Source organism: Felis catus, chromosome B1, assembly GCF_018350175.1.
Source record: "Felis catus isolate Fca126 chromosome B1, F.catus_Fca126_mat1.0, whole genome shotgun sequence".
Classification (NCBI taxonomy): Eukaryota; Metazoa; Chordata; class Mammalia; order Carnivora; family Felidae; genus Felis; species Felis catus.
The window spans coordinates 43,757,956-43,780,314 of NC_058371.1; the positions used below are offsets into that span (position 1 = coordinate 43,757,956).

Here is a 22,359-nt window from a genome sequence, read left to right on the forward strand (position 1 = left end):
CTTTGCTGAATCAGTTCTAGTTCTGCCCTGATAGGCTATTTAGCGAGGGTCACACCCTCAAAATTTCTGATCAGCTTCCCAATTAGCAAAGCCAGACTGCAATTACAAGTCCCCTTCTTACAATCACAGAATGGCAGAAGAGGAAAAGAAATCATGTCTCTAGCTGTGCTGTGTCCTTCGGGGAGAAGGGCCAAGGTACAGGCTTCATTTACTATGGAAAGTTAGCTCTGGCCTCCCCGACATCCTGGGGACTGTGGCAGCAGAATCCCCGCCCCCATGGGACTATAAGTATAAGCCCTCTGCTCTCCACCCCACCTCATGTTGGTGATCAGACCAGCTTGTGCAGCCTCTTTCGGATGTAGTGAAGGAACAGAGGATCCTGAAAAAGTATGGTGGACAGCTTAACTATAGTGGGTGTGGCCAAGTGCTACCATCTGCCTGCCCTGAGGTGGCCACAGTTAAGTAGCTGCATGGCGGTGATTGACTGGTGGGTCCTGAATTATGCAAGCAATGAAAGGAGGTCAGGATGTGAGGCGGGGTATGGGCGCGGGTCACCCACAGAGTGACGCAGATAAGGCCACTCTACATCGCAACAGACTATCAGGAACTCGCTCTTATCAGATCAAATACAGACCACAGGAGCAGCAAACTCATCGGTGGCAGGGCACTGTTTAGCCGGCCCCATCCTGTCTGCCCCTGGCCGGAAGTAGAGCTGGGGCCCCTCTGGCAGAAGCAGCAACAGCAGAACACGGTCTTGAAGCCCTGGGGTAGCTCTGCCCCGTGTCCAGGGTGACCCTGCCCCTTGAGGTGACATCAAGAGCAGAGGAAGAAGCAGTCAACTACACAGAATGGTTGGAAGGGTTCTAGGTAGGGGCCTCCAGACCAGCTTCAGGGGGTCAATGAGCCCTGAAATCACAGGCAAAACCGGGGTGTACACACAGGCATACTTTACCTGGAAAAGGAGTCCACACTCTTCATGCAACTCTTAGAAGGATCCATGACCACGACTCCCACCCCCCAACAAGAAGAAGAACCAGTGTTCTAGGAAGGTCTTCCTTATAGCTAGCTGAGGGCAAGGCCCTGACAAAGCGGGACACAAGCTGGGAGTGGGATGCCGGTGCTGGCTATATACAAGAGAAGAGCCATCCAGCAAAGTGGGAAGGTGATGGCACCAAGGCCACCTTCAGACATTTTCTAGTTTGCCCAAAACCTGGTTCTACTGCCATTGGTGCCCTGGACATCAGGTCAAGAACATTCATCTCTGTTGGCCTTTCTGAAGGAACTCCTCTTCCCAACACTAGCCCTCAAGAAAGAACTATGGAAGAGCACGTAGCATCCCCCCCCCAACCCCCACACAGAGACCACACGCACACCACAAGCCAGGTCAACACCGTGGTTAAATGCTTTACTCTAGGGGTTGGGGGGCAGGGGTGCTAACTAGGGGTTAACAAGAAATAACCTGGAAGGCTAAATTTGATGCCAGCACCACAGCTCAATGTTTTTCTGGGAAAACCCCTGCTTTCTGGCACTGGGTCAGGCAGGAGTTAAAGGCTCCTCTCAGCTCCATGTAACCTGACCCTGTGGCAGCTGTGGGTTTCTGCATAACACCCACCCAGGCCTGCATCTCCCAAGAAGGGCTAAAAGGCATGCCCATCCTTTCTAAATGAGGCAGCCTCCAAAACTGAGAACTCTAAAAGCCCTCATCTGAGCTGCATTTATAAATCATGATTCAGCAGGAGATTGTATTCACTTTTCCCTAATCAAAAAAAAAAAAAAAAAAAAAAAAAAAAATCTCCAAAACCCTCTCAAACAGGAGAGGGTTTGGAATTTCACTAATAATGAGGTTCTCTGCTCCCCCTCTGAGTCTGTTCCTCCAAGCCTCCTGGAGAAAGACCTAATGAGCTCACAACAAGACCCGACAGGCAAGGGGAAGGCCCAAACCTCTGGCCGGCCTAGCCTCGGAGGCGGCCACATCTCTCACCACAAGGCAAGCACAAATTGCCCACAGCTGTGCTAGCAAAGCTTTGCTTAAAGCCCTGCTCCCTTCCCGCCCCCCCCCCCCACCAGGTCATTATCTCCTCTCTCTAATCCACTCAAACCCTGCCCTGCATCTTCTGCCTTTGTGCCCAGCTGTGTCTGCCAGACGCTGCCCGCAGCCCCTGCAGCCGCCTCCACCTCCAAGCCCTCCCCCCCCCCCCCCAGCCAGCTGGGATGGCAGGCTGAACACAAGGGCTCCCAAAGCTCATTATGAAAAGGAGCCAGTGGTCACTCAGATCTGGGTCCCCCTACCGTGTATCAACCCCTGAGGGTGAGAGAATGTGGACAAGGAAGCAGAGATTCCCCAAGAGGCCTGAAGTGAGGGGTGCTTAGGGAAAGCAGGACTTCCGGAACCTTTGTGCTGGCTGGGTGCCACCTGGCTCTTCTCATTGGACAAAGAGTTCCTCTTTCTGGCAAGGCACTAAATCCCCCGGCCTTTTTTATCTCTGCTGCATCACAGGTCAGCACTGGTGCCTGCTCCAGGGAGGGGCCGCTAAAAGAAGCTAAATTCAGCAGCTATGTGTGGGCATCATCAACCAGCCCTCTGCCCACCCCCCTCCCCCCCGCCGCCCCCTCTCTGCCCCGTCTCTGCTCGGAAGGGGGGCTGATCTCCTACCATCCGGACTAACCGGATGGGGGATGGCCCGTCAGCCCACCTGCCAGACCCTCCAGCAGTCATCTGACTGCTGAATGGTTCCCTGGCACAACTGAGTGTCTTCCCGGAGCTCTCTCAGCCTTCCCTCCAGGAATCCTGTCCAGGTGATTGATAATCCAGCATAGCCCCAACTCTTTCTGAGCTGCTCCTTTAGAACAAGACCCCTGGGGAGAATCTTTTAGAGTCACTAGGAGGTTTCGTAGTTGTTTTTGTGCTCCTTTTTGCCCCAATTTCGAAAAAAGGTCATGCCCCACTCCTATCCCCACTACCAATACCTCGTTGGCAGGAGCTGGGAGCATCACTGATGTGTCCCAGAAGGAAGAGGCTTCAGGCTCAGCTCCAAGAACCTGCGAGCCACACTCCACCCAGCCCTGGTCAGCAGCAAAGTTCCAAAGGCAAACGTGAGGACAGGGGAGCACTTCACTGCCCACGGAATACCCCCAAATGTTAACGCCAGAAGAACTGGACATTTCTTGTTTAGATACTAAACTATTTAGAGAACATGAATTCCCAGAGCTCCAGGAGAACATTACCTTCGAGATGTAGGTCAGCTGCAAAGATCCAACAGCTCCTGCCCCAATTGCCAGGTTCTGAAAGACAGATGTTTTTCATTTTGAGAAGGATGATGCTACGTGAGGCAGTGGAAACAGTGCTAAGAGACAGAAGACCAAGACTCTAGTCCTGGCTTTGCAGCCCTGAGCAAGCCACTTACCCACATTCTTGAGCTCACTTTCCTCTCTAAAACAGTGATAATTCTTGCCATGTATATGTATACACTAATCTTATCCTTGGCCTTACTTACCACAGAGGGCCATATTCTAGGACAGTGGTGAAAAGTGTGAGCTCCACCATTTGACAGTGAATACGTTCCTGAACCACTAAGCCTCCACTTTCTTTTCTGTAAAAATAGAGATGATAATAGTACCTACCTCATAAGGCAGCCATACGGATGACCTAATACATTTAAGGGCACTTGGAGTTGTCCCTGGTACATAAATGACTCTCAACAAGTGTTAGCCATTGTATTTTTTCTTTCCTGACTGCTCTGATCTCCGTGGTGGCTTGGTCCTGTTTCATGCCACTCTAAGTTCTTTTTGTAATAAACACGGTGCAGATTCACACAATACAGAAATTAGAAAATACAGCTGTTCGGTTTATTTTGCAGGAGCATTACGAGTACCAACTGGAATGATGTCTGTAGACCATAAAACACTAAGTAAATGTTCTATTAAAATAGCAAGAAACTCACAAGCACCTTGTCGGGCAATATTCTATCTTGGCACAATCTCTTTGGCTTTCTAATTTCTCCACTGTTAGAAATGAAATAATGATGACACAGGGATGGTAGCATATCAAAGAAATGACCAAGATTAGAAATCACAGCTATGGAGTTTCTAATTTATAACGTGGAAAATTCACTCCCCCATGGACCTGAGACCCTGTCCACGGCTCCTGGTGACCTCTTAAACTGTTGCATAAGCCTCAAAGAATAACCCTGAAGTCCCCATTACCTGGGGTTATCTCAAAGAAATAAACAGAGATGAATCTTGGATAATGAGAATTTAGTGAATTTCCTAAAGGGTTAGCAGTGAAATGACCGGTCATTCCAGAAGACTGCCCTTAAGAAGTATCTTACATGGCAGGGAAGAGTCCTTCTAGGCCCAATTAACTAAATTAACACACATCACTTGAAGCAAGTGCAAGATATGAAATTTTCTGTTCAGGAAAAAAGGGATGGGGATAATACCACAGTGAAAGGATTCTCAGAGCCCTTAAATTTTAGAGTAAGAAATTCAGAAAGGATATCCCCCCTCTCCCTTTTACAAATGAGGCTATAAATCTAAAATGCTGCCTTGTGAGTCTCCAGATTAGCATTTCAAATATGGATGATCTGATTTACACATTTTTTTCAAATACACAGTGACAGCATTTTGTTTACTTTTAAGGAAACCTCTACTGGATAAAGAGAGATACGTCCTGTGCCCCTAAATCAGAGTCCAAAAAGGAGCCACAGGACTCCAAAAGGCCGGTGAGGGACTGACACTGCCCCAAGGAGACCGTGAGTCACTCTGGATGGACACATGGAGCCACGGGCCTCTGCTGGACACAGAGCACCTGGCCCACTCCCAGCCCCCATTTGGCATTGGAGGAAAGTGAGGGGATTTGTGAGTGAGGGGATTTGTTCCACTTCACATAAATGCTCAGATCTCCTGACTTCAACCCAATGCCCTAGAAGCAAGCAGCACGATAAAATTTTAAAAGCTTGAGTGGCTGGAATTCTGGCTGTGACATTATCGCCCTATGACTGCAGGCAAGTTTCTCTACCTATAAAATGGGGACGACAAACCCTGTTTCATAGGCTCATTGTGAGAACAGCATGAAAATGCAGAGGGAGAGCCCAGCACACGGCAGCTCCTCTCCCCGACCCACAAGGCTAATTACAAGATACACAAGCCAAGTCTCAGAGCTGGTCTTGCATAACTCCCTCTCCTCACCCCAAACCACAGCCCGAAGGCCTCCAGAGGTATCTGGAATTATGAGAGATGAAGTGAGATCTGGGGAACCATTCGGGCACTAACCCACACGTAATGACAGATATGAGCCGATCAGATTTCAACTACTTCATCCCCCCCACCCTCTCCATTGCTCCCCCCTCCGCCCCCTGCCTCCTTCAGCTCTCCCGCTGCAGAAATACACAGCAGCAGTTCTCCAGGCCCAGCTACCTGAGGGCAGGGGTGTCTTCACCACCTTCACCCACAGCCTACCCCTCAGTCTGCTCCTAGGCTCACATGCACCTCCACTATGAGAAGCCAGGAAAATATGATGAGTGTCTGTAAATGCAGTTTCCCCCCATCTTCCTCCCCACCCAGGGGAAAATCAATGACAGGAGTAAACAGCCCCAAGATCACTGAGCCTTGATCCAGAGGGATGGCTCCGTGTCCACTCCAATTACTGGACCTAGGAGATTAATGGTGACAGCTCACTGCCAGGGTGGCAGCCCCAGGCAGACACTTCCTGGTCAAGGAAGAATGTGCCAACATGCCTGAGCTGAGGACCTCAGGCAGCCAGCTGTCAGGCCAGGGATGCCAGGAAACAGCACCTGGGGAGGGGCAGGGCGTCAGAGCCTATGCAAGCTGCCTCTCCAGGCCACGAACTGTCTCTTCCAGGGAAAGGACAGAGGACCCTGACTGCAGTCTGTCCCTCTCTTAATTCACGTACACCAATCCTTCTCCAACTTTGGTGTACATCAGAATCTCCTAGGGAGTTCGCCTGAAAAGGCCCAGGCTCAGGACTCACCCAAACAACACTGAATCAGAGTCAAGTGGAATGTGGTCAGAACATGCACATTTTTTAAATGTTCCCAAGTGATCCCTCCACAGGCCCAAGTTTGAGAACAACTGGTCTACATGACAAAATCTAGCCCTTGATTCTGTATTGGAGTATATTTTTCTGTGAGTTTAAGTCTCTTCTTACTAGATTTTAAGGACATTGAGGACATGAGTGGAATCGTATTCCTCTACAGAGCAGACTCCTGAACTTAAAACAAACAAACAAACACCATTTACATGGTGGGCAAGTTCCCAAACCAGTCCATAAAAGCCTGCTACACTCAGAGTGCCAAAGGCCTCCCATCCACCACTGGCGAATGACGTTTCTTTGGAATGACTTGTTCATGTTTTGAACTTGGCTGTCACTGAGTTTGCATTTCCCATGACCTTGGGTAGGGTTCCAGAGGGACAACAATAAGGGGCAGGGGGCATAAAAGGATTGAATCCCAGCTACAAGAGGGTCAAGGGCTTGAGGAGAAGGACGAGAAGCATCAAGATGAGAGCATCTAAGCAGATGCGGAATGGAGACAGGCTGATGGGAACACTACTATGTGAATCACCTGGGGATATATATATATTTATATTTGTGGGTTTTTTTTTTATTTTGAGAGAGAGAGAGAGAGAGAGAGAGAGAGAGAGAGAGAGAGAGAGGCAGAGGAGACAGGGAGAGAGAATCCCAAGCAGGCTCCATGCTGTCAACACAGTGTCCAACGTGAGACTCGATCCCATGAACCGTGAGATCATGACCTGAGCCAAAGTCAAGAGTTGAATGCTCAAACAGACTGATCCACCCAGGTGCCCCAACCTGGGGATGTTTTTAAACAAATTAATACCCATGCCTCATCCTTAGTTTTAGCTGATCCGGGGTAGGGTCCAGGCACCTGTATGTTTCTCAAGCTCCCCACTGATTCCACGGTGCTGCCCGTTTTGAGGACCAATGCTGCACACACTGGCTGGTCCTGCTGACTGTGCGCTGGCAATGTAGCAGCTGGTGAGAGAGAGTCACGCCCAGTGGCAGTGCACAGGGTGACCCTGGCTGCTGCACCAGCAGTAAACAGGAAGGAAGGGAAGGGCGGGGCGGTGGGCAGGGAGACAGAAAGGGGATTCCAGTGCCACACGAGGCTGTCAGCAATTGTGTGTGAGGATGTCTGTTAAGTCAGGAGCATTCTAAATTTTCTGGAACAATGTAGGGCACAGGACAGGTTCCCATTAAATGGTGGACAGTTTTTGTTTTAAGTTTATTTATTTATTGAGAGAGAGAGAGACAGCAGGGGTGGGGCAGAGAGAGAGACAGAGAGAGAGAATCCCAAGCAGGTTCTTTGCCATCAGCACAGAGCCCGACATGGGGCTCAAACCCATGAACCACGAGATCATGACCTGAGCTGAAATCAAGGGTTGGCTGCTTAACCAACTGAGCCATGCAGGCGCCCCGAATGACTGACAAGTTTTTATGACGATACTGCCAACACCTTGCTTTTTGCTCAAGTGTTCTGCCACCAAGGACCTCAAAGAAGCTCCCACTTCCCATGAGTGAAAAGCGTAGAGTTTATTCTTTTCCATTACCAAGGAAGGAGCAGACATGCCCACACAGAGATGTGACACACCTCCTATAGTAAGCCTGTTTTCCAGAAGCAACATTATTTCTTGTTGAAATAGAAAATTTTACCCGTGTGTCTCCTGCTGCCTTTCCCATCTTCTAATGAGAGTAACAGGGAACACAGAAATGACCAACTATAGAGTCATAAACTCACAGCACAACAACACTAAGGTTCTGGTGATCCCTCATCATTCACCATATGAGTCCTCTAAGGCTCAAGGTGGGGAAATGACTTCCTCAACAAGCAGATAAAGGCAGAGCTTGTAACTCCCAACATCAATCTGATACTCTGGCAAAGCACAACTGGAGGAAGAAAAAAGGAAGCTGATGCATATGTAGAGTCTATTATGCACCAGGCCTGTCGCTAGGTACTCCTACACATTGCTTCATCCTAGCAATCCCATTTTGCAGATGAAGATACTAAGGACTGAGCAGGTGAAGCAACTTGTTCAAGGTCACACATGCACTGAGTAGTCAGGCCAGTACGCAAACCCAACCCTTTCTGATTCTCCAATCTCATGCTCTTTCCTTTGTACCTTGCCACCTCCCGTGAGACAATCCTTCAAATGTACAAGGACCTGCTCATTATCTGAGAGTTGATTATCAATGAAAGGTAAATACAAGAGCAGGACCAGCAGGGTTACACCAAAAGAGGCCCTATATAGTTACCCAAGCTGGGCAGGGCAGGAACTGGTCAAACTGGCTCTTGGCTGCCAAACTCCAAAAGACTGGGGATTCAGAGTAGAAAGGGGGGAAGAGAGAGGCTAGCCATCTTACCTTCTCTCACTCATATCCCTCAGTGGTGCCTAGCAGAACACATTAGGTGGTCAAAACCAGCTTGCTAGTTAACTAGTGGGAGAAGGAGGAAGGGAATGTATGTGGAAATCCCACAACTAGGCCCTGAGCCAACATGGCTGCCCATGGGCTGAAACCACAACTCAAACCACCAGAAGCCAAGGCCAGACACACTCTCAGAAAAGAAAGACTTGCCTAGGAAGATCCATGTGATGGGAACAGAGGGGAAAGCATAATTCCCTCTGCCCCACATTCCACAGTCCTCACCCTAGAATAAGAATAACCAAAAGGAAAGTAACCAAACTATTCCCAGGGATTAGGTGATCCAGACAGTGGCTTGACCTGTTGCTCTGGTGTCAAATACATCTCCTCCCCTCCACTCTGCAGCTCCACTTCCTGATAACTAACTTGAGGAAGAGTGAAATGTCCATGGCTATTCTCCTCATTCTACAGTTCAAAATACGCATTTAATCTTTGCCTTCCAGAAAAGTCAACTCTGTATCATAAATTGCTATGTTGGTATAATGCTTGCATTCTATTATCTGGATGCCTCTTTTTCACTGACACACATCAGCACCAGCTTCAGCCAGTGGCTGGACTTTATGATTTGTATGTCTCCTGCCACCACATTCCCAGCCCCTTTATTTCCCTCCCCCAAATCCTGGTGATAGTGACCAAAAGACATGCACCAAGGCCCGGGCTGTAGATAATCCCCTGGACACATTCAGATTCCAAGACTCCAACTACTGGCCACAAAAATGGTTCTAAAACTAAAACCTTAAACTCAATAAGCCAACCCCCTTCAGCGTGCCTGGATAGTTCAGTAGGTTGAGGGTCCAACTCTTGATTTCGGCTCAGGTCATGATCTCATGTTTCAATGGGTTCAAGCCCCATATTGGGCTCTGCACTGAGACCCCACCCTCTCTCCCCCCCACCCTCTCTCCCCCCCACCCTCTCTACATCTCCTGTGCTTGCTCTCTCTCTCTCAAATAAATAAAAACTTTAAAAATTTTTTTTAATTAAAAATAAAAAAAAAAGTAAGCCAACACCTTCACCCCTGTGCTCAAGGCAGCCCCCTCCACACATGCCTCAAATTCAAGAGTCATTTCCCCTCCAGCCTTGAACTGGCCCCATACCCCACTGCCCCGCATCTGCCTGCGGATCCACACTCTCTCCCAGTCAGCCTGGTCCTAAACCTCCGAATGCTCTCCTTCACCCTTCTGTCAGTCACCAAGCCTGTCATTTTCTTCCTTCACAGGGCCTCTGGATCTGTCCCTTCCTCCCTATTCACCTTGCACCACCACCACTGACATTCCAGGAAACCCTAGGAAAATGTCTCACTGTGAACAAGTAACATCTCGGTGACACTTTAGAGTTTATGCAAGCACTTTCACAAAAATTATTTAATCTTTACGGCAACTATGTCAGAGGGAGACATAATTAATATCATTACCCCTACTTTACAGAGGAGGACAGGAGGCTCAAAAATGATTGGTGTTTCCCTAATTAAGGTATACCTCAAAGTGTTCTGTGCTCAGCTGATGTGAACTAAGAAAACGGGCTCAGAAGCAAAATCTAATAGGCAGCCCCCTCCCAAATATACAATTGCCCGCTTTGCCTTAGAGGCATTATTTGAATAAAAACAATAATAAAATGCCATTCTTTTGTATATAGTTTTATAAATACATAAACATAGATGTATATGATAGATATATTCAAACAAATATTGAAGACTGAAATCTAAAAGCAAAACATTAACAACAATATAACCAAAGACAAATTTTAAGAAAACTTAGAACAGTTTCTTCACGGCTTCACATGGGTAAAACCTCAGCTACGTCTCTCAGCTTTCCTCTCTTTTAGTTGCTTGAACTTTAATAACAAGTAGGGCTAACTATTAACACAATTTTCCCCAAGTGCCTCTTGGTTTTCACTTCTTTTTAATTTAGACAAAGTGCCATCTTGTTATAAAGAAGAGGAGGATTGTTTTTTAAAAAACCACATGATTATACTCTAGTATTTTATGTTCATTCTCCAAAAGTCCATGCATAATTTTAATTCTAAAAACATTAATTAAATAGTAATGTTCCCTTAACAGAATTTGCATTTGGGTGAAAGTACAGATAGATCTGTTGCTTGCAATCTTTTAGAATTTTTTTTCCCCAAAGGAATTCTGCATCCTTACTCTAACACAGTATGGACAAAAGCATGCCAGAAATTCTACTTAGCCCGTTAAATCATTTGTCTACGTGGAAAGTTAATACACATACCAATAACACAAAACCCATGAATGAAAAACACTTGGCTCAAACAACTGCTGAAGATCTGAAAATTATCATGATGCTTGTTTAGACAGAGAGTATCTCTGGAACGACACACAAGAAACTGGTCATGTGGGCTGCCTCTGGCTAGGGAAAGACGTGGCTGGCACAGAGGACTGGAAGGGAGTAACCTGTCACTATATGTGAGCTGTCCTACATTTTGAATTTTGTACCATATGCATGCATTGGCTATTTTTTTTAAGTTCTCTTACCCGTTCTTGGCATTTTGACAGGGTAAAGCATGTGATGCAAAGATCTTTTAAATATTGTTGGATTTTAGCCAAATTTTGCTCAAGGAGGTTTCTGACAGAAAACACAATTTTAAAAAGTAGCAATTTTCACCTAGCCTTTAAGACAACACTATTGTCGGGGCGCCTAAGTGGCTCAGCCAGTTAAGCATCTAACTTCAGATCGTGATCCCGAAGTTGGTGAGTTTGAGCCCCGCATTGGGTGCTCTGTGTCAGCATGGAGCCCACCTCAGGTCCTCTGTACCCACCTCTCTCTGCCCCTACCCCACTCATTCTCTCTCTCTCTCTCTCTCTCAAAAATAAACATTAAAAAAAGAGACAACATTATTGCTCATTTATATGTTCTACATATTCCTACCACTGTTCTGTATTCTACTAATATATCCAAAAACCCAAAATAGTCAAATAACCATCTTTTTTGTCAACACGGGTGAAACTGCTTGCCACTTTCAATGGAAAAAACTTATTAAAAGTTCTTAAAAAAAAAAAAAAAAAAAAGCAAAGGGCTTCCATTGCAGCCCCAGAGTTACCAGGAGAGATAACAATCTTTCTGAAGGTTATAATGATCCATAATTCATATCACGGCCTTTGCAAAGTAAAAGCATCTGAGTATTTTTCTGTCAACAGAGACAAAATACACTTCGCAGAGTACATTTGACAAGAACAACCATCTAGTACAACAGTATTTTCATGCTTCTGTTTATCCTTTGTTCAGGGCTATATAATTACGTCTTGCAATTACTTAGGCAAGTGGGCATCACGAGGGTGGAACATAAGCGTTGCTGTGCAACTAAAATATAGTTAGTCACTCTGTAGGTCACTGTAATAAAGTAGAGCAGCCCAATTAAGGTATTTCCTCTCCTCTCTCATGATAGACACCAACATTAAATTAAAATACACGCGCTCGTTCCATAATATCATGGTGACGTTTCAGGGAGATCCAGCCAATGTTTGTTTCCGTTCAAAAATTATTTGTGTACTTAATATTATCAGCGTATCGATTTTTAAATGCATTAGCCAAATCTGTGGCCATAACCAAAAATATTGAAACTTTCTATTTATAGGGGTGCTTTTTAGCAAATGGGTTTCATCCCATATCGGTCTGGTGTCACCACTGCCTGTATTAAAAACTTTACCACATTGAATCCAAATTCTGTCAGACATCTGGGGCTGTACTGGGCCCATGCATGCTGACGCCTAGCGTACCCCTGCCATTCATCCCGTGAGCAGACACGGCTGCTGTGCACACGATGGCCGGCACCTGCAGCTCTGTTTCCGAGGGCAGCCTTCAGGCCTCTGGAGCTGTTTTGCCCACACTGGTAGAGCCAAAACCAGTGACTGTCCAGTGGGGCATGCGAAAGCCCATGTCTCTTGGAGAACTCCGAGGCCTAACCTACAGCGAGCCCCCCTGCAGCATCAGGCTGAGGCCTACCCTCTGCCAACTTCTTGGAAGACCTTTGTCTGGCTTCCTCTGCTTCCCTGTCCTGCTTCCCAGCTCTGTTGACAGCTTCCAGAAGAACATTTCCTTAAGAAAGAGCTTGGCACAAATCCTTGTCTTGGTGCCTGACTCCTGGTCTTGGGGTCTCACTCTAACCAGGTGAGCTCACCTTCCTCCTTGGGACAGCCTCTGTCCCCAAATGACTGCTGTTTCCCTCACATAGAATACCTTCCTCTTCCCCTTTGGCTCTGCTTAGGATAGAGTGCATAACAATCAAATGAGAGGGGTGCCTGGGTGGCTCAGTCAGTTAAGCGTCCGACTTCAGCTCAGGTCATAATCTCACGGTTCCTGAGTTTGAGGCTCACTGCTATCAGCCTGTCAGTGCACAGCCCGCTTCACCTCCCTTGTCCCTTCTCCCTCCCCCACTTGCACTCTCCCAAAAATAAATAAATATTGAAAAAAAACCCTATCAAATGAAATAGCGTAAGTGAAAACACTTCAAAACCTATAAAATGCCCTGCAAATGGGAATCACTTGTGGTAATAATTCATCTCACCCATCCTTCCATATCTGGATCTAGCACCACCCCCCTCCATGCAGGTGGGGGTCCCACTCTCCCTGCCACTTTTTTTTTAATTGTCCACCTCCTCACCGACAGTGTAAGCTCCATGAAGGAAAAGATGCGGTCTATGCACTGCTGGAGCCTCAGCATCCACAGTGGCGTATGGTGCACAGGGCATGTTTAGCAAACCTGTGTTAAGTTGTGTTGCTAAACTCCAGTAGCTCACTCTACTCTTCTCCCTTCAGGAAACGAAGGGCTGACAGCCATGTTAGAGATCATCTAGAGTACCTACAGCCCAGTGAGCACAGATACCTCACCTAATGTACAAAACCACTCAGTGGCAGAGCCAGAATCTGATCCTTCATCTCGCCTCCCAGACCTGAGAACTTTCCATGTGAGACTCCACCTTGAGGCCCTACACCTTCCCTGGATGGGCAGACACACCAGAAAACTGCACCCCCTTCCCCTTCAGCCAACCTACTGGCATCTGGGCCATTCAACTTAACACTGTGCCATCTTGTTATAAAGCTGCGCTGAGATTTTTAGCGCCACAGTTGTGTGTGACGTTTTCATCTCTCCAGCTAAACCTGAAGCTTCCCAGTGGCAAAGACTTCACTGAATTCAGCTCCCACCTCATCTCCAGGACCTTGCACAGGGCTGAGCACAGACGTCAGTGGGAGGAAGCGGATGCAGGTGAAGAAAGCAGGCACTGGAGCGTCTATACCTGGCTCCAACTCCAGCTCTACATTTTAACACCTGTGTGACTCTGAACAAAGTTGCCAAACTTCCTGCTCCTCGTCCAGAGTGATAACGGTCCCTGAGTCCCAGGATTATTAGGAGGACGTAATGAGATAATGTATGTAAAACATTTCACGCTCAGTAAGCATAAGCAGCAGGTAACAGTAATAGTAGCAGCAGCAGTAGGAAAAACAGGCTCCATAACCACCAACTACCAAGTGGCTTCAACAGGCAAAGATCAGAGACATGGGTTGAAAGAATCCCCTGCTTATTAGTGCCTATTAACTAAGATACCATATCAGGCGTCTCTTTTGCCCTATAAAAATAAGATACTGAGTGACCGAACGCAGTTCCATGTCTCTCTCCTCAGGGGCAGAGCACCCCCTCCACCCACCCCCTCCGTTTACTCCTGGAGATCATCTCCAATCCACCCTCCTCCTGACTTCCAGCACTCTGCTTTGTCTGCCTCTGCAGAGTTTCCACTCAGTTTAGGCCCAAGGGAAGCCCAACCCCAGGAGAGCAGTGTTGGGCACTCTGCATTTCACAAAGGCCTCCCTTTGGACAGACTCTTCACTTGGCCCTCTTTGGTCTGTTCATCCATTCATTGAGCACACACCTTTATTGAATGCTGGACACTATGGATCAAAACCTAAGCCAGATGAGCTCCCTACCCTAGCCTCCCAGCCCTGAGCGTCCTCTGGCTTCTCTTTCTTCATCAGAGACTGCTTCTAAAGCTTTCCTTCCTCCTAAGCAACATTACGATGATGGTCTCATTATCAGCAATAAAGGCAGAAGAACTGGAGTCAGACTGCCAGGGCTGGAATCTTGGCTCTGCAACTCTTCACTATGTAGCCATGGGCAAATTCTTCCCCTCTCTGCCTCACCCACCTCACCTTTACAGTAAGGACAATAATACATATCAATTAGACTTGTCAGAATAAAATGAAAACCCCATGAAGTCTTTAGAACAGTTCTTGCCACACAGTAATAAATGTTCACTAATACTATTTTACAACTTATAAAAATATCCACTCTCAAATCTAGAATGGCTATTTGGCCATTAACACAATGATGAGCTAAGTCAACAGCTGAAGGAGGAAAATGTTCTAAACTATTGTTCTGAACTATGTCAACAGCAAGACTCTGCTTTTTTAGGCATATGCCAGGCCAGCTGAAATCTCTGCTTCCAGGGAAACTGTAAAGACTCCCCAGCAGTGACCACAAGTTCTATTTGGTAACTCAAACTCAAAGAAAGCTCTAGCACAAAGTGCAGCTGAGAGCTCAGTCAGCAGGGAAGTGCAAGAGGCTGCCCTTGGCAGACGAGGGCTGACCCCAGAGGTCCTAGTAAGGCGGCCCAGGGCAGAGCATTCAAGGTTAGTGTGGGTTCTGGAACCAAGGAACAGTAAAATCAGTGGGCAGGACAGAGCAAGGGAAATCCCGACAACTGGCAACATTTGAAACCTGAGATGGTAACAATGTGGCCCTGAGTGATCTGTCACTGACAGCAAGGCTCTCAGTCTGTGGTCCAGGATATGAAGGAGGATCCAGCTCTCAGGGGCGGTAGTTGTCAACAGTTAAGTCAGGATTCCCCAAGCAAATGAATCTGCATTAAGAACAGTCTTAGCAGGAAGCATGGCGGTAAGCAGGTACGTCAGGATAAAAATACTTTTGAATTACCTTAGCTAATATGATAGGTGAGTCAGAGAAGGTACACAGAGGGAGAAAAAGAGAAAGGGAATGATAAGACCCAGAGACCATGAGTCACCCTTAGCTCACCCCTGGCATGCCAGGGGCCAAGTCAACCAGCAACAAAGATTTGATCCCAAGCTCCTCCAACAATGCCACTTCCTTTTGCAGTGGCTCTGCTGACCCAGCTAGGGGCACCTGTACAGAACAAAGGCAAGGAAAATGATAAGAGTAGGGCCAGAAGGCAAACCTAACACAAAAACACTATAAGAGGCAAGCATTCCAGGCTAAGTCAAGGATGTAAGTGTTCATAGGGCTCATTCTGTACACTCAGCATTTTCAATGAAAGTGATCAACAGAAGGTTATCAGGAATGAGAGGTGACACACGGGGCACAGTTCTATTTAGGGGTTAAGTTTTTTCTGGAGGAGGTGACTAGCAGCAGCTAACCAGAGTATGTTTTCTGTATCTATAGCATGTTCTCTCGCCATCAAATCCAGAGGGCAAATGCCAAAGGCCTCTAGAGGGTTAGTCCCTGGATAATAACCTAGAGATTCACAGTAATCTTTTTCCACTGCACATCTTAAAGCACATATCCATCCCCTAACATTCAGACTTTCCCCTTCCCAAGTCTCTGAACCAGAGCCAGATCTCAGCCCCACACTCCTCCCTGCCACAACATGGCTGTGACTCATGAACTTGACATTCAGGGGCCATGCCAATCTTTGGGGACTCATTCCACCAAACTTCCATTGCTCCAGGGCAATGGGAAGGAAAGACCCAACAGCACTCATAGCACCAGAAATAAAAAGACTTGAGACTTTTTCTCATACCAGTGACAACACCAGGGGCTCCCAAGCCCAGCAATTAAAAGTAGGGGACACTATCTTTGTGTCTCACTGCCACAAAATGCTAGGCAGGTCACCTAAGTCTGGCCATGTCCTCGATGAAGTCAATTCCAATGTCTGAGACTCAGTTTCTCATCTGTTACCATCAAGAAGCAAAACTAGGTGACCACCAAGGTCACCTCCCACCCAGGATTCTACAACTCCCTGATGCAAGAGACCAAAGAAGTCCAACGTTTGTTGAGCTCAGGGAACCAGGCCACACTCCCTGCCAGGGAGGGGCCCCAGACTGGAAGAGCAGGAGTGGCCATGAGGCCACAGTCACAACAAGGGAAGTGAAAGAAAGCAAGCCATGCCTTGGAGCCTGGAACAAGCCGGGCCGGCCTCTGCTGAACTTCTGAAGTTTTAAATTCCTGAGCGTAAGAAAAGATACCAGATCCCCAGAATCAGGACAAATGAGCTTCTTTTTCCTCAAACTAGTATCTGGGATGGCTGTGTGTGTGTGTGTGTGTGTGTGTGTGTGTGTGTGTGTTGTGGGGAGTTTCACTCCTTACTGACCACCAGTGTGATGCTGCCCACAAGAGATGAAGTGCTTGGACCTAATCCCATGCATATTCCTCCCAAGCAGTGACAGGCAGCCAGCCACCTTCCCATGCAGCCTCTCACCTGGGGGTTGTCCATGTACCAGAGAAGGCAGTTGGCCTGGGTGTCCAGAATAAAGTACCTCCGCAGAAACTTGCCGCTGTTCTCATTCTCCTCGATGTCCAGAAACCCACAGATTCGGTTCTGTCGATCCACATAAGGCATTCCTGGGCTCTGCTCACATCACCCTGCATGGCAGGAAGAAGGGAGGTGCTGATGAGGAGGGTGAAGAGTGCCCTGCCTCAGGACCTGGAGGACCTTCACTCTGGCTTGACTCACCTCTGTAAGAAGGTAGGCTTCTACATATCAGCCCCTTTCCCCAGAGCAAATGTTCCACCCCAACCAGACCCTGGAAACCTCTATCAATTCTGTTCCATAAGCAGCCATCAAAATTCATTAACATGTACTCAACTAAGTGTCCTGAGGGCCCACTGTGTGCCGAGCAGAGTCCTATGCAACTTTACACATAAAAAGAGGATATAAGCCTAGACTTCGGGTCAGGGGCCTGGGTTCAAATTCCAGTTTTAGGGGCGCCTGGGTGGCGCAGTCGGTTAAGCGTCCGACTTCAGCCAGGTCACGATCTCGCGATCCGTGAGTTCGAGCCCCGCGTCGGGCTCTGGGCTGATGGCTCAGAGCCTGGAGCCTGTTTCCAATTCTGTGTCTCCCTCTCTCTCTGCCCCTCCCCCATTCATGCTCTGTCTCTCTCTGTCCCAAAAATAAATAAACATTGAAAAAAAAAATTAAAAAAAAACAAAAACAAATTCCAGTTTTAGCTATTTATGAATTGTGTGACTACAAACTATTTAATCTTTCTGCACCTCAGTTTCTGCACCTGTAAAATGGGGATAATAGTGGTACCTACACCTCATAAGATTTTGGTGAGAATTAAGTACCCCATGCACATCAAGCATTTTACAAACACTAGGCATTATGATGACCCTTTACAAAGGCCTTGTAAAGTAGGTCATAACCTAATTTTATACACAATGAAACTCAGAAAGGATTTAAGCTCCAATTCAAATACCTGCATAAAACTTTGCCAGGAATGCAGCCACAAAGAGCAAACCCTCCAGCTCCAGGAAGGTACTAAGTACTAAGGAATTAAATCTGAGGGGCTCATGGGGCCTTGTGGCAGGGCCACATCCCTCAGCCCTAGCTTCACTTACTTCACTCTGCTCTTCCCCAAAGGCCACTTATGACTGAAAGAATGAGGAATCAGAAGAAGGCTCCAACCAATGAACACGGTCACAGATTCCAACAAGGCCTCTGATAATGGGAGACAAGCTTTGCCTTCAAGCCGGACTCCGTTCTCCTCATGATTTCCTTCCGACTCTCCAAAGAGCCAAACAAAAGGGCAGGAGCTCTCTTCTCCTCCCCAAAGAGGATGAGCGCCTTCCAACAAGCAGCTACACCCAACCCGGATGCACAGGTGGAACACAAGAGCCAGAAAACGCCATCTGACATTCTGACTTTCAAGAACAAACACCACCCACCACTGGGTCCCGCTTGGCTCTGACAAGCAAACCTCACTATGACCCAAGCCCACCAGGGCCCTAAGCAAAGTGGTGAGCTGGCTGGCTTACAGCCATGCCTGCACCACAACACTGGATCAGCAAGTAAGCCACCAAGATGCTGCACCCATAGTGGTGCAGAACCAGGGTAGGCCAGTCCCACATTCCCACAAGATCAGGCTCATTCGAAGGGTAGCTACTGGCAGTGTGGTCTGCTCTCCCTCCCACCCCCACAGGGGGCCCTGCAGTGTGGAGAGGCTGCCCCAAGAAGAAAGTGCCTTTCCCCTCCCCCGACACACACAAGGACACCAATGAACATTAAATCCTTGATTGCGGGTTAAGATCAGCCCAGATTCCCAATGGGGACAGATGACAGGGGACCCAATGGCCACTTGATGGGTAATGATGGGGGACAAAAGAGTACAGCAGGCAGAGAAACAAGACAAAGATGAAGCAGCACAGCTAAAAGGGAAGAAAAGGAGAAGTAAAAGGGAAGGTGAGAAGATAAAAAGTGGAAAGACGGGGTTTTAAAAGATGGTGGAGGAGAAGGAAGTACAGCAGAAGTGGAGGAAGTGGAAACAGCATCACGTCTGTCACAGGTGCCTGCAGCCAGACCCCTGCTTCCCGGCGCTTTCCCGAGCTGAGCGTCCACCCCGGCTCCCGTTTCACAGTGGGGCGAGTGTGAGGTCAGGAAAGGGGACGAGATGGGCTTGAGCCAAGAGTCAGGAACAAGCACCATAGGAGGAATTTCAAGTCTTCTAGCAAACGCTGAGTTAAAGACGGGAGGCGGTGTTGGTTGGGAAGGAGCACATCCCTGAGACAGGGTGCAGTTCCCCACCCCCCAGAGAATCGGGAAAATTGGAGTCCCACGCAGAAAGGCTAGGATGACCCAGGCATCCCATGCATAGTCCCATGCACAGCTCCCTGAGGGAGCTCACCCAACCCCCAGGAAAACTCGGTAAATTCCCTTGGTGGCAGCCTAGCCACAGAGATAGAATTTCCGGGGGGGGGGGGGGGGGGGGGTCAGGACTATTGCCACTCCTGGAACATCTCTAAGAGAAAGCTTATAAACTGCAGTGGGACAACCAAGCCGACTGTCTCTAGCCCCAGTTGGTAAGCACAGCATCCAACTTCATGCTGGCTTTCAAATGTTCCCTTTTCAGCCTACAGGATTCATCAGTGCCAGTCTTTTTCTCAGGTCACAGGCTAGGGAAGGCACTCTTTCTACAATCCTCCAACGGTCTACTTTTGTTGAGGGGCTTCCCATTGACATGATCCATGAGTGGGAGAGGATCCTCATGTGCCAAAAGAAGGATAACAAAAAGGATTCTGGTTATGTCTCCTGGCTATGGTTTTATCGCCAGAAAAAAAAAAACTGCTCAGATGTCCTGGGAAGCAGCTGAGTCATGGAGCTCATCGAGAGTGTGGGTGGTGAGGAGAAAGGATGGGCTGCAGGAGAAGCAAGCATCATGTGTAAACGTTGTTATGACTAGCCGACCCACACAGAGACAAGGCACTCACAAGATGGCGCACCAGACACAAACCTGAGGTCCTAACCCCCAGTCCTCTGTCAGTTCATTCTGACCCCATTTGTGAATCCTTTGTCAGAACAGCGGCTAAGGTTTGGTACAGGGAGTCTGCAGCTCCCAAACCCCCAATCCCCTCTCCCTACTCTTCAACCTGCCACCACCATCTTGCAAGTCCCCTTGGCTCCTCCTCTTTTTCCTGGAAAGCCCCCCCAAGTAGAGTGATCTCAGCCACCCCAAGCGCAGCCCCAACAAGTGGGCACTGAGGGGAGAAACGGAAGTGCTACTAATTGATTCATGAGAGGAGAAAAACACCCTGATGCACATGTACACACAGTCACCCCAAATTCCCCTCCTAAGACCAAGGCAAAGCTTTGTAATGTTCTCTCTCACAACATTTCTCCAATTATATGGTTTTAGCCCATTTTGTGACTCTCTAAAATCACTTGCTATCTTAAATTTCATTTGAATCCAAATTCTCTGGTGTAAACCTACAGGTGGGGGTAGTTTTAGAGGGTGCTTTATCCCAGTAGTTACCCCCAACCCATGTCCTGGGCCCCACACCCTGACAATGACTCTCTCCCCACCTCCTGGGACAACATGCCAAATGTTCTTGCTGGGGTGCAGCACCAGATACCCCTGCCCCGGACTAGCCCTAGTAGCATAATGAAGCCTTTGCTCTAGTAGCATAATGAAACCTAGTACCTTCTGAGCCTTCACAACACAATGGTGACAAAAAGTATAGAATATTTGTAGAGGAAGGGACCTCAATTCCACTCCACTCAGTAGCCTCTTTCCAAAGCACGTCAAACCTCCCTAGAATTTTCCAATTTTTGGTGCAAAACTCAGAGCATAACAATGCTGGAATTTAAAAAAATTCACTCTGGCCAACCATTTTCACTTTTGCAAGCTTTTTCATGCCCCTATCCGCATAATTGGCCTTTTAAAATTTTTAAATTATATCATAAACATGTTCCATGTTGCTACATAGTCTTTATAACAATTGCCTTTAATGGTTGCATAACATTACTGAACTGCATTTACTATAATTTACTTAACCATTTCTCTAGGATCAGACAGATTATACTCAATTTTTCATTATATAAATAATGTTAAAATTCTTATTTTCATGCTTTCTTTCTCCTTTTACATGGACACAGCATACATAATTTCCAAGCAATAATACGACTAGGTCATAGGTAATGATCTTTTAAAATTCTTGAGACCTATTACAAAGTTACTTCCTAAAAATATTTTCTGTTTACATAACAGTCAGCAATATATCGTTACTATCTCTAGAATTGTATATACATTGGATGTTCTCATTTTAAACTGTTGCTAGTTTTAAATATATAATGATGCCTAGTGAGGCTGAACATTTTTTTCACGTTTGCTTCCTGCTTCATCTTCCTTCCTAGACTTTGTTAAATACAAATCAAAATTATGTGTACATACAATAGTGTGTTCTCTCTGTCTCTCTCTCTCTCTCTCACACACACACACACACACACACACACACACACACACAATCAAACCAAGTCAAAACATGCCCTCCCATAATCCCAATAACTGAATAATGCATTTTAATGAAAAGTAAAATAGAAAAGAGGCTGGGGTGCCTGGGTGGCTCAGTCGGTTAAGCATCAGACTCTTGATTTTGTCTCAGGTCATGGTCTCACAGTTCATGAGTTCAAGCCCTGCATCAGGCTCAGCGCTGACAGTGCAGAGCCTGCTTGGGATTCTCACTCTACCTCTCTCTCTGCCCTTCCCCAACCAAAGTAAATAAATGTTTTTTAAAAAAAGAGGAAAATTTTATATGATCCAGATTTCTTCAGTATACAAGTTCCTAAGTATGCACTGCACTTGAAAATATGTTAAACATTTAATTTGTGGTAAAAGTGAGACTGAGCAAAAAGTGAACTGCATGGAGTTACCCATTGATCAGCAACAGAAAATGGGTTAATGTCAATTAAATCAAGATTGCTGGCCAACATTTGCAGTTGACCAAATGAAGCTCATTAGAAGATTCAAGTGCCTTCTACCTTTAGATGAGGTGAAGGGCACTGGGAGATATCTGTCTAAAATATCTCCTTGACTGACCATTTCAATGTCTTACTTTCCATTACTGGAGAATGTTTAATCCAAGAATAAAACTGTCCCCTACGAACTGAGGCAACTGACATCTTTATCAGACTGATTAAAATAAGAGACAGCTATGACCAACACCCTAAGGAAAAAGAACACACACCAATGGGAGACAGAAGCACTAGCAGGTTAAGAATGTAAAGAGAAGATTGCTGCTGGAAACAAACGTCATCTACTTGAAAAGATTTCTTAGGGCTCTTACACACCCAGGACAAGAGCATGAACTTTTGTGGAAGGCCATTTGGCAATATATAATAAAAGAGCTAAATATGTTCAGACCCTTTG

General features: G+C 47.0%; 1 protein-coding gene across 4 annotated transcripts in view; it reads right to left on the reverse strand.

Moving 5' to 3' along the window:
- PLEKHA2 (pleckstrin homology domain containing A2) overlaps window positions 1–22,359 on the reverse strand; it is a 72,626-nt gene that overhangs the window by 28,362 nt on the left and 21,905 nt on the right. For 3 of the 4 annotated variants that reach the window (XM_019828543.3, XM_023252581.2, XM_023252582.2), the window contains 3 exons: window positions 16,917–17,080; window positions 3,495–3,590; window positions 3,226–3,282 (listed from right to left, as the gene is read on the reverse strand). In XM_019828543.3, coding sequence (XP_019684102.1) covers window positions 3,226–3,282; window positions 3,495–3,590; window positions 16,917–17,057 — 294 coding nt within the window. In that variant the 5' untranslated portion in view covers window positions 17,058–17,080. The remainder of the gene's footprint in view (window positions 1–3,225; window positions 3,283–3,494; window positions 3,591–16,916; window positions 17,081–22,359) is intronic. The other variant, XM_023252583.2, reaches the window with a different exon arrangement.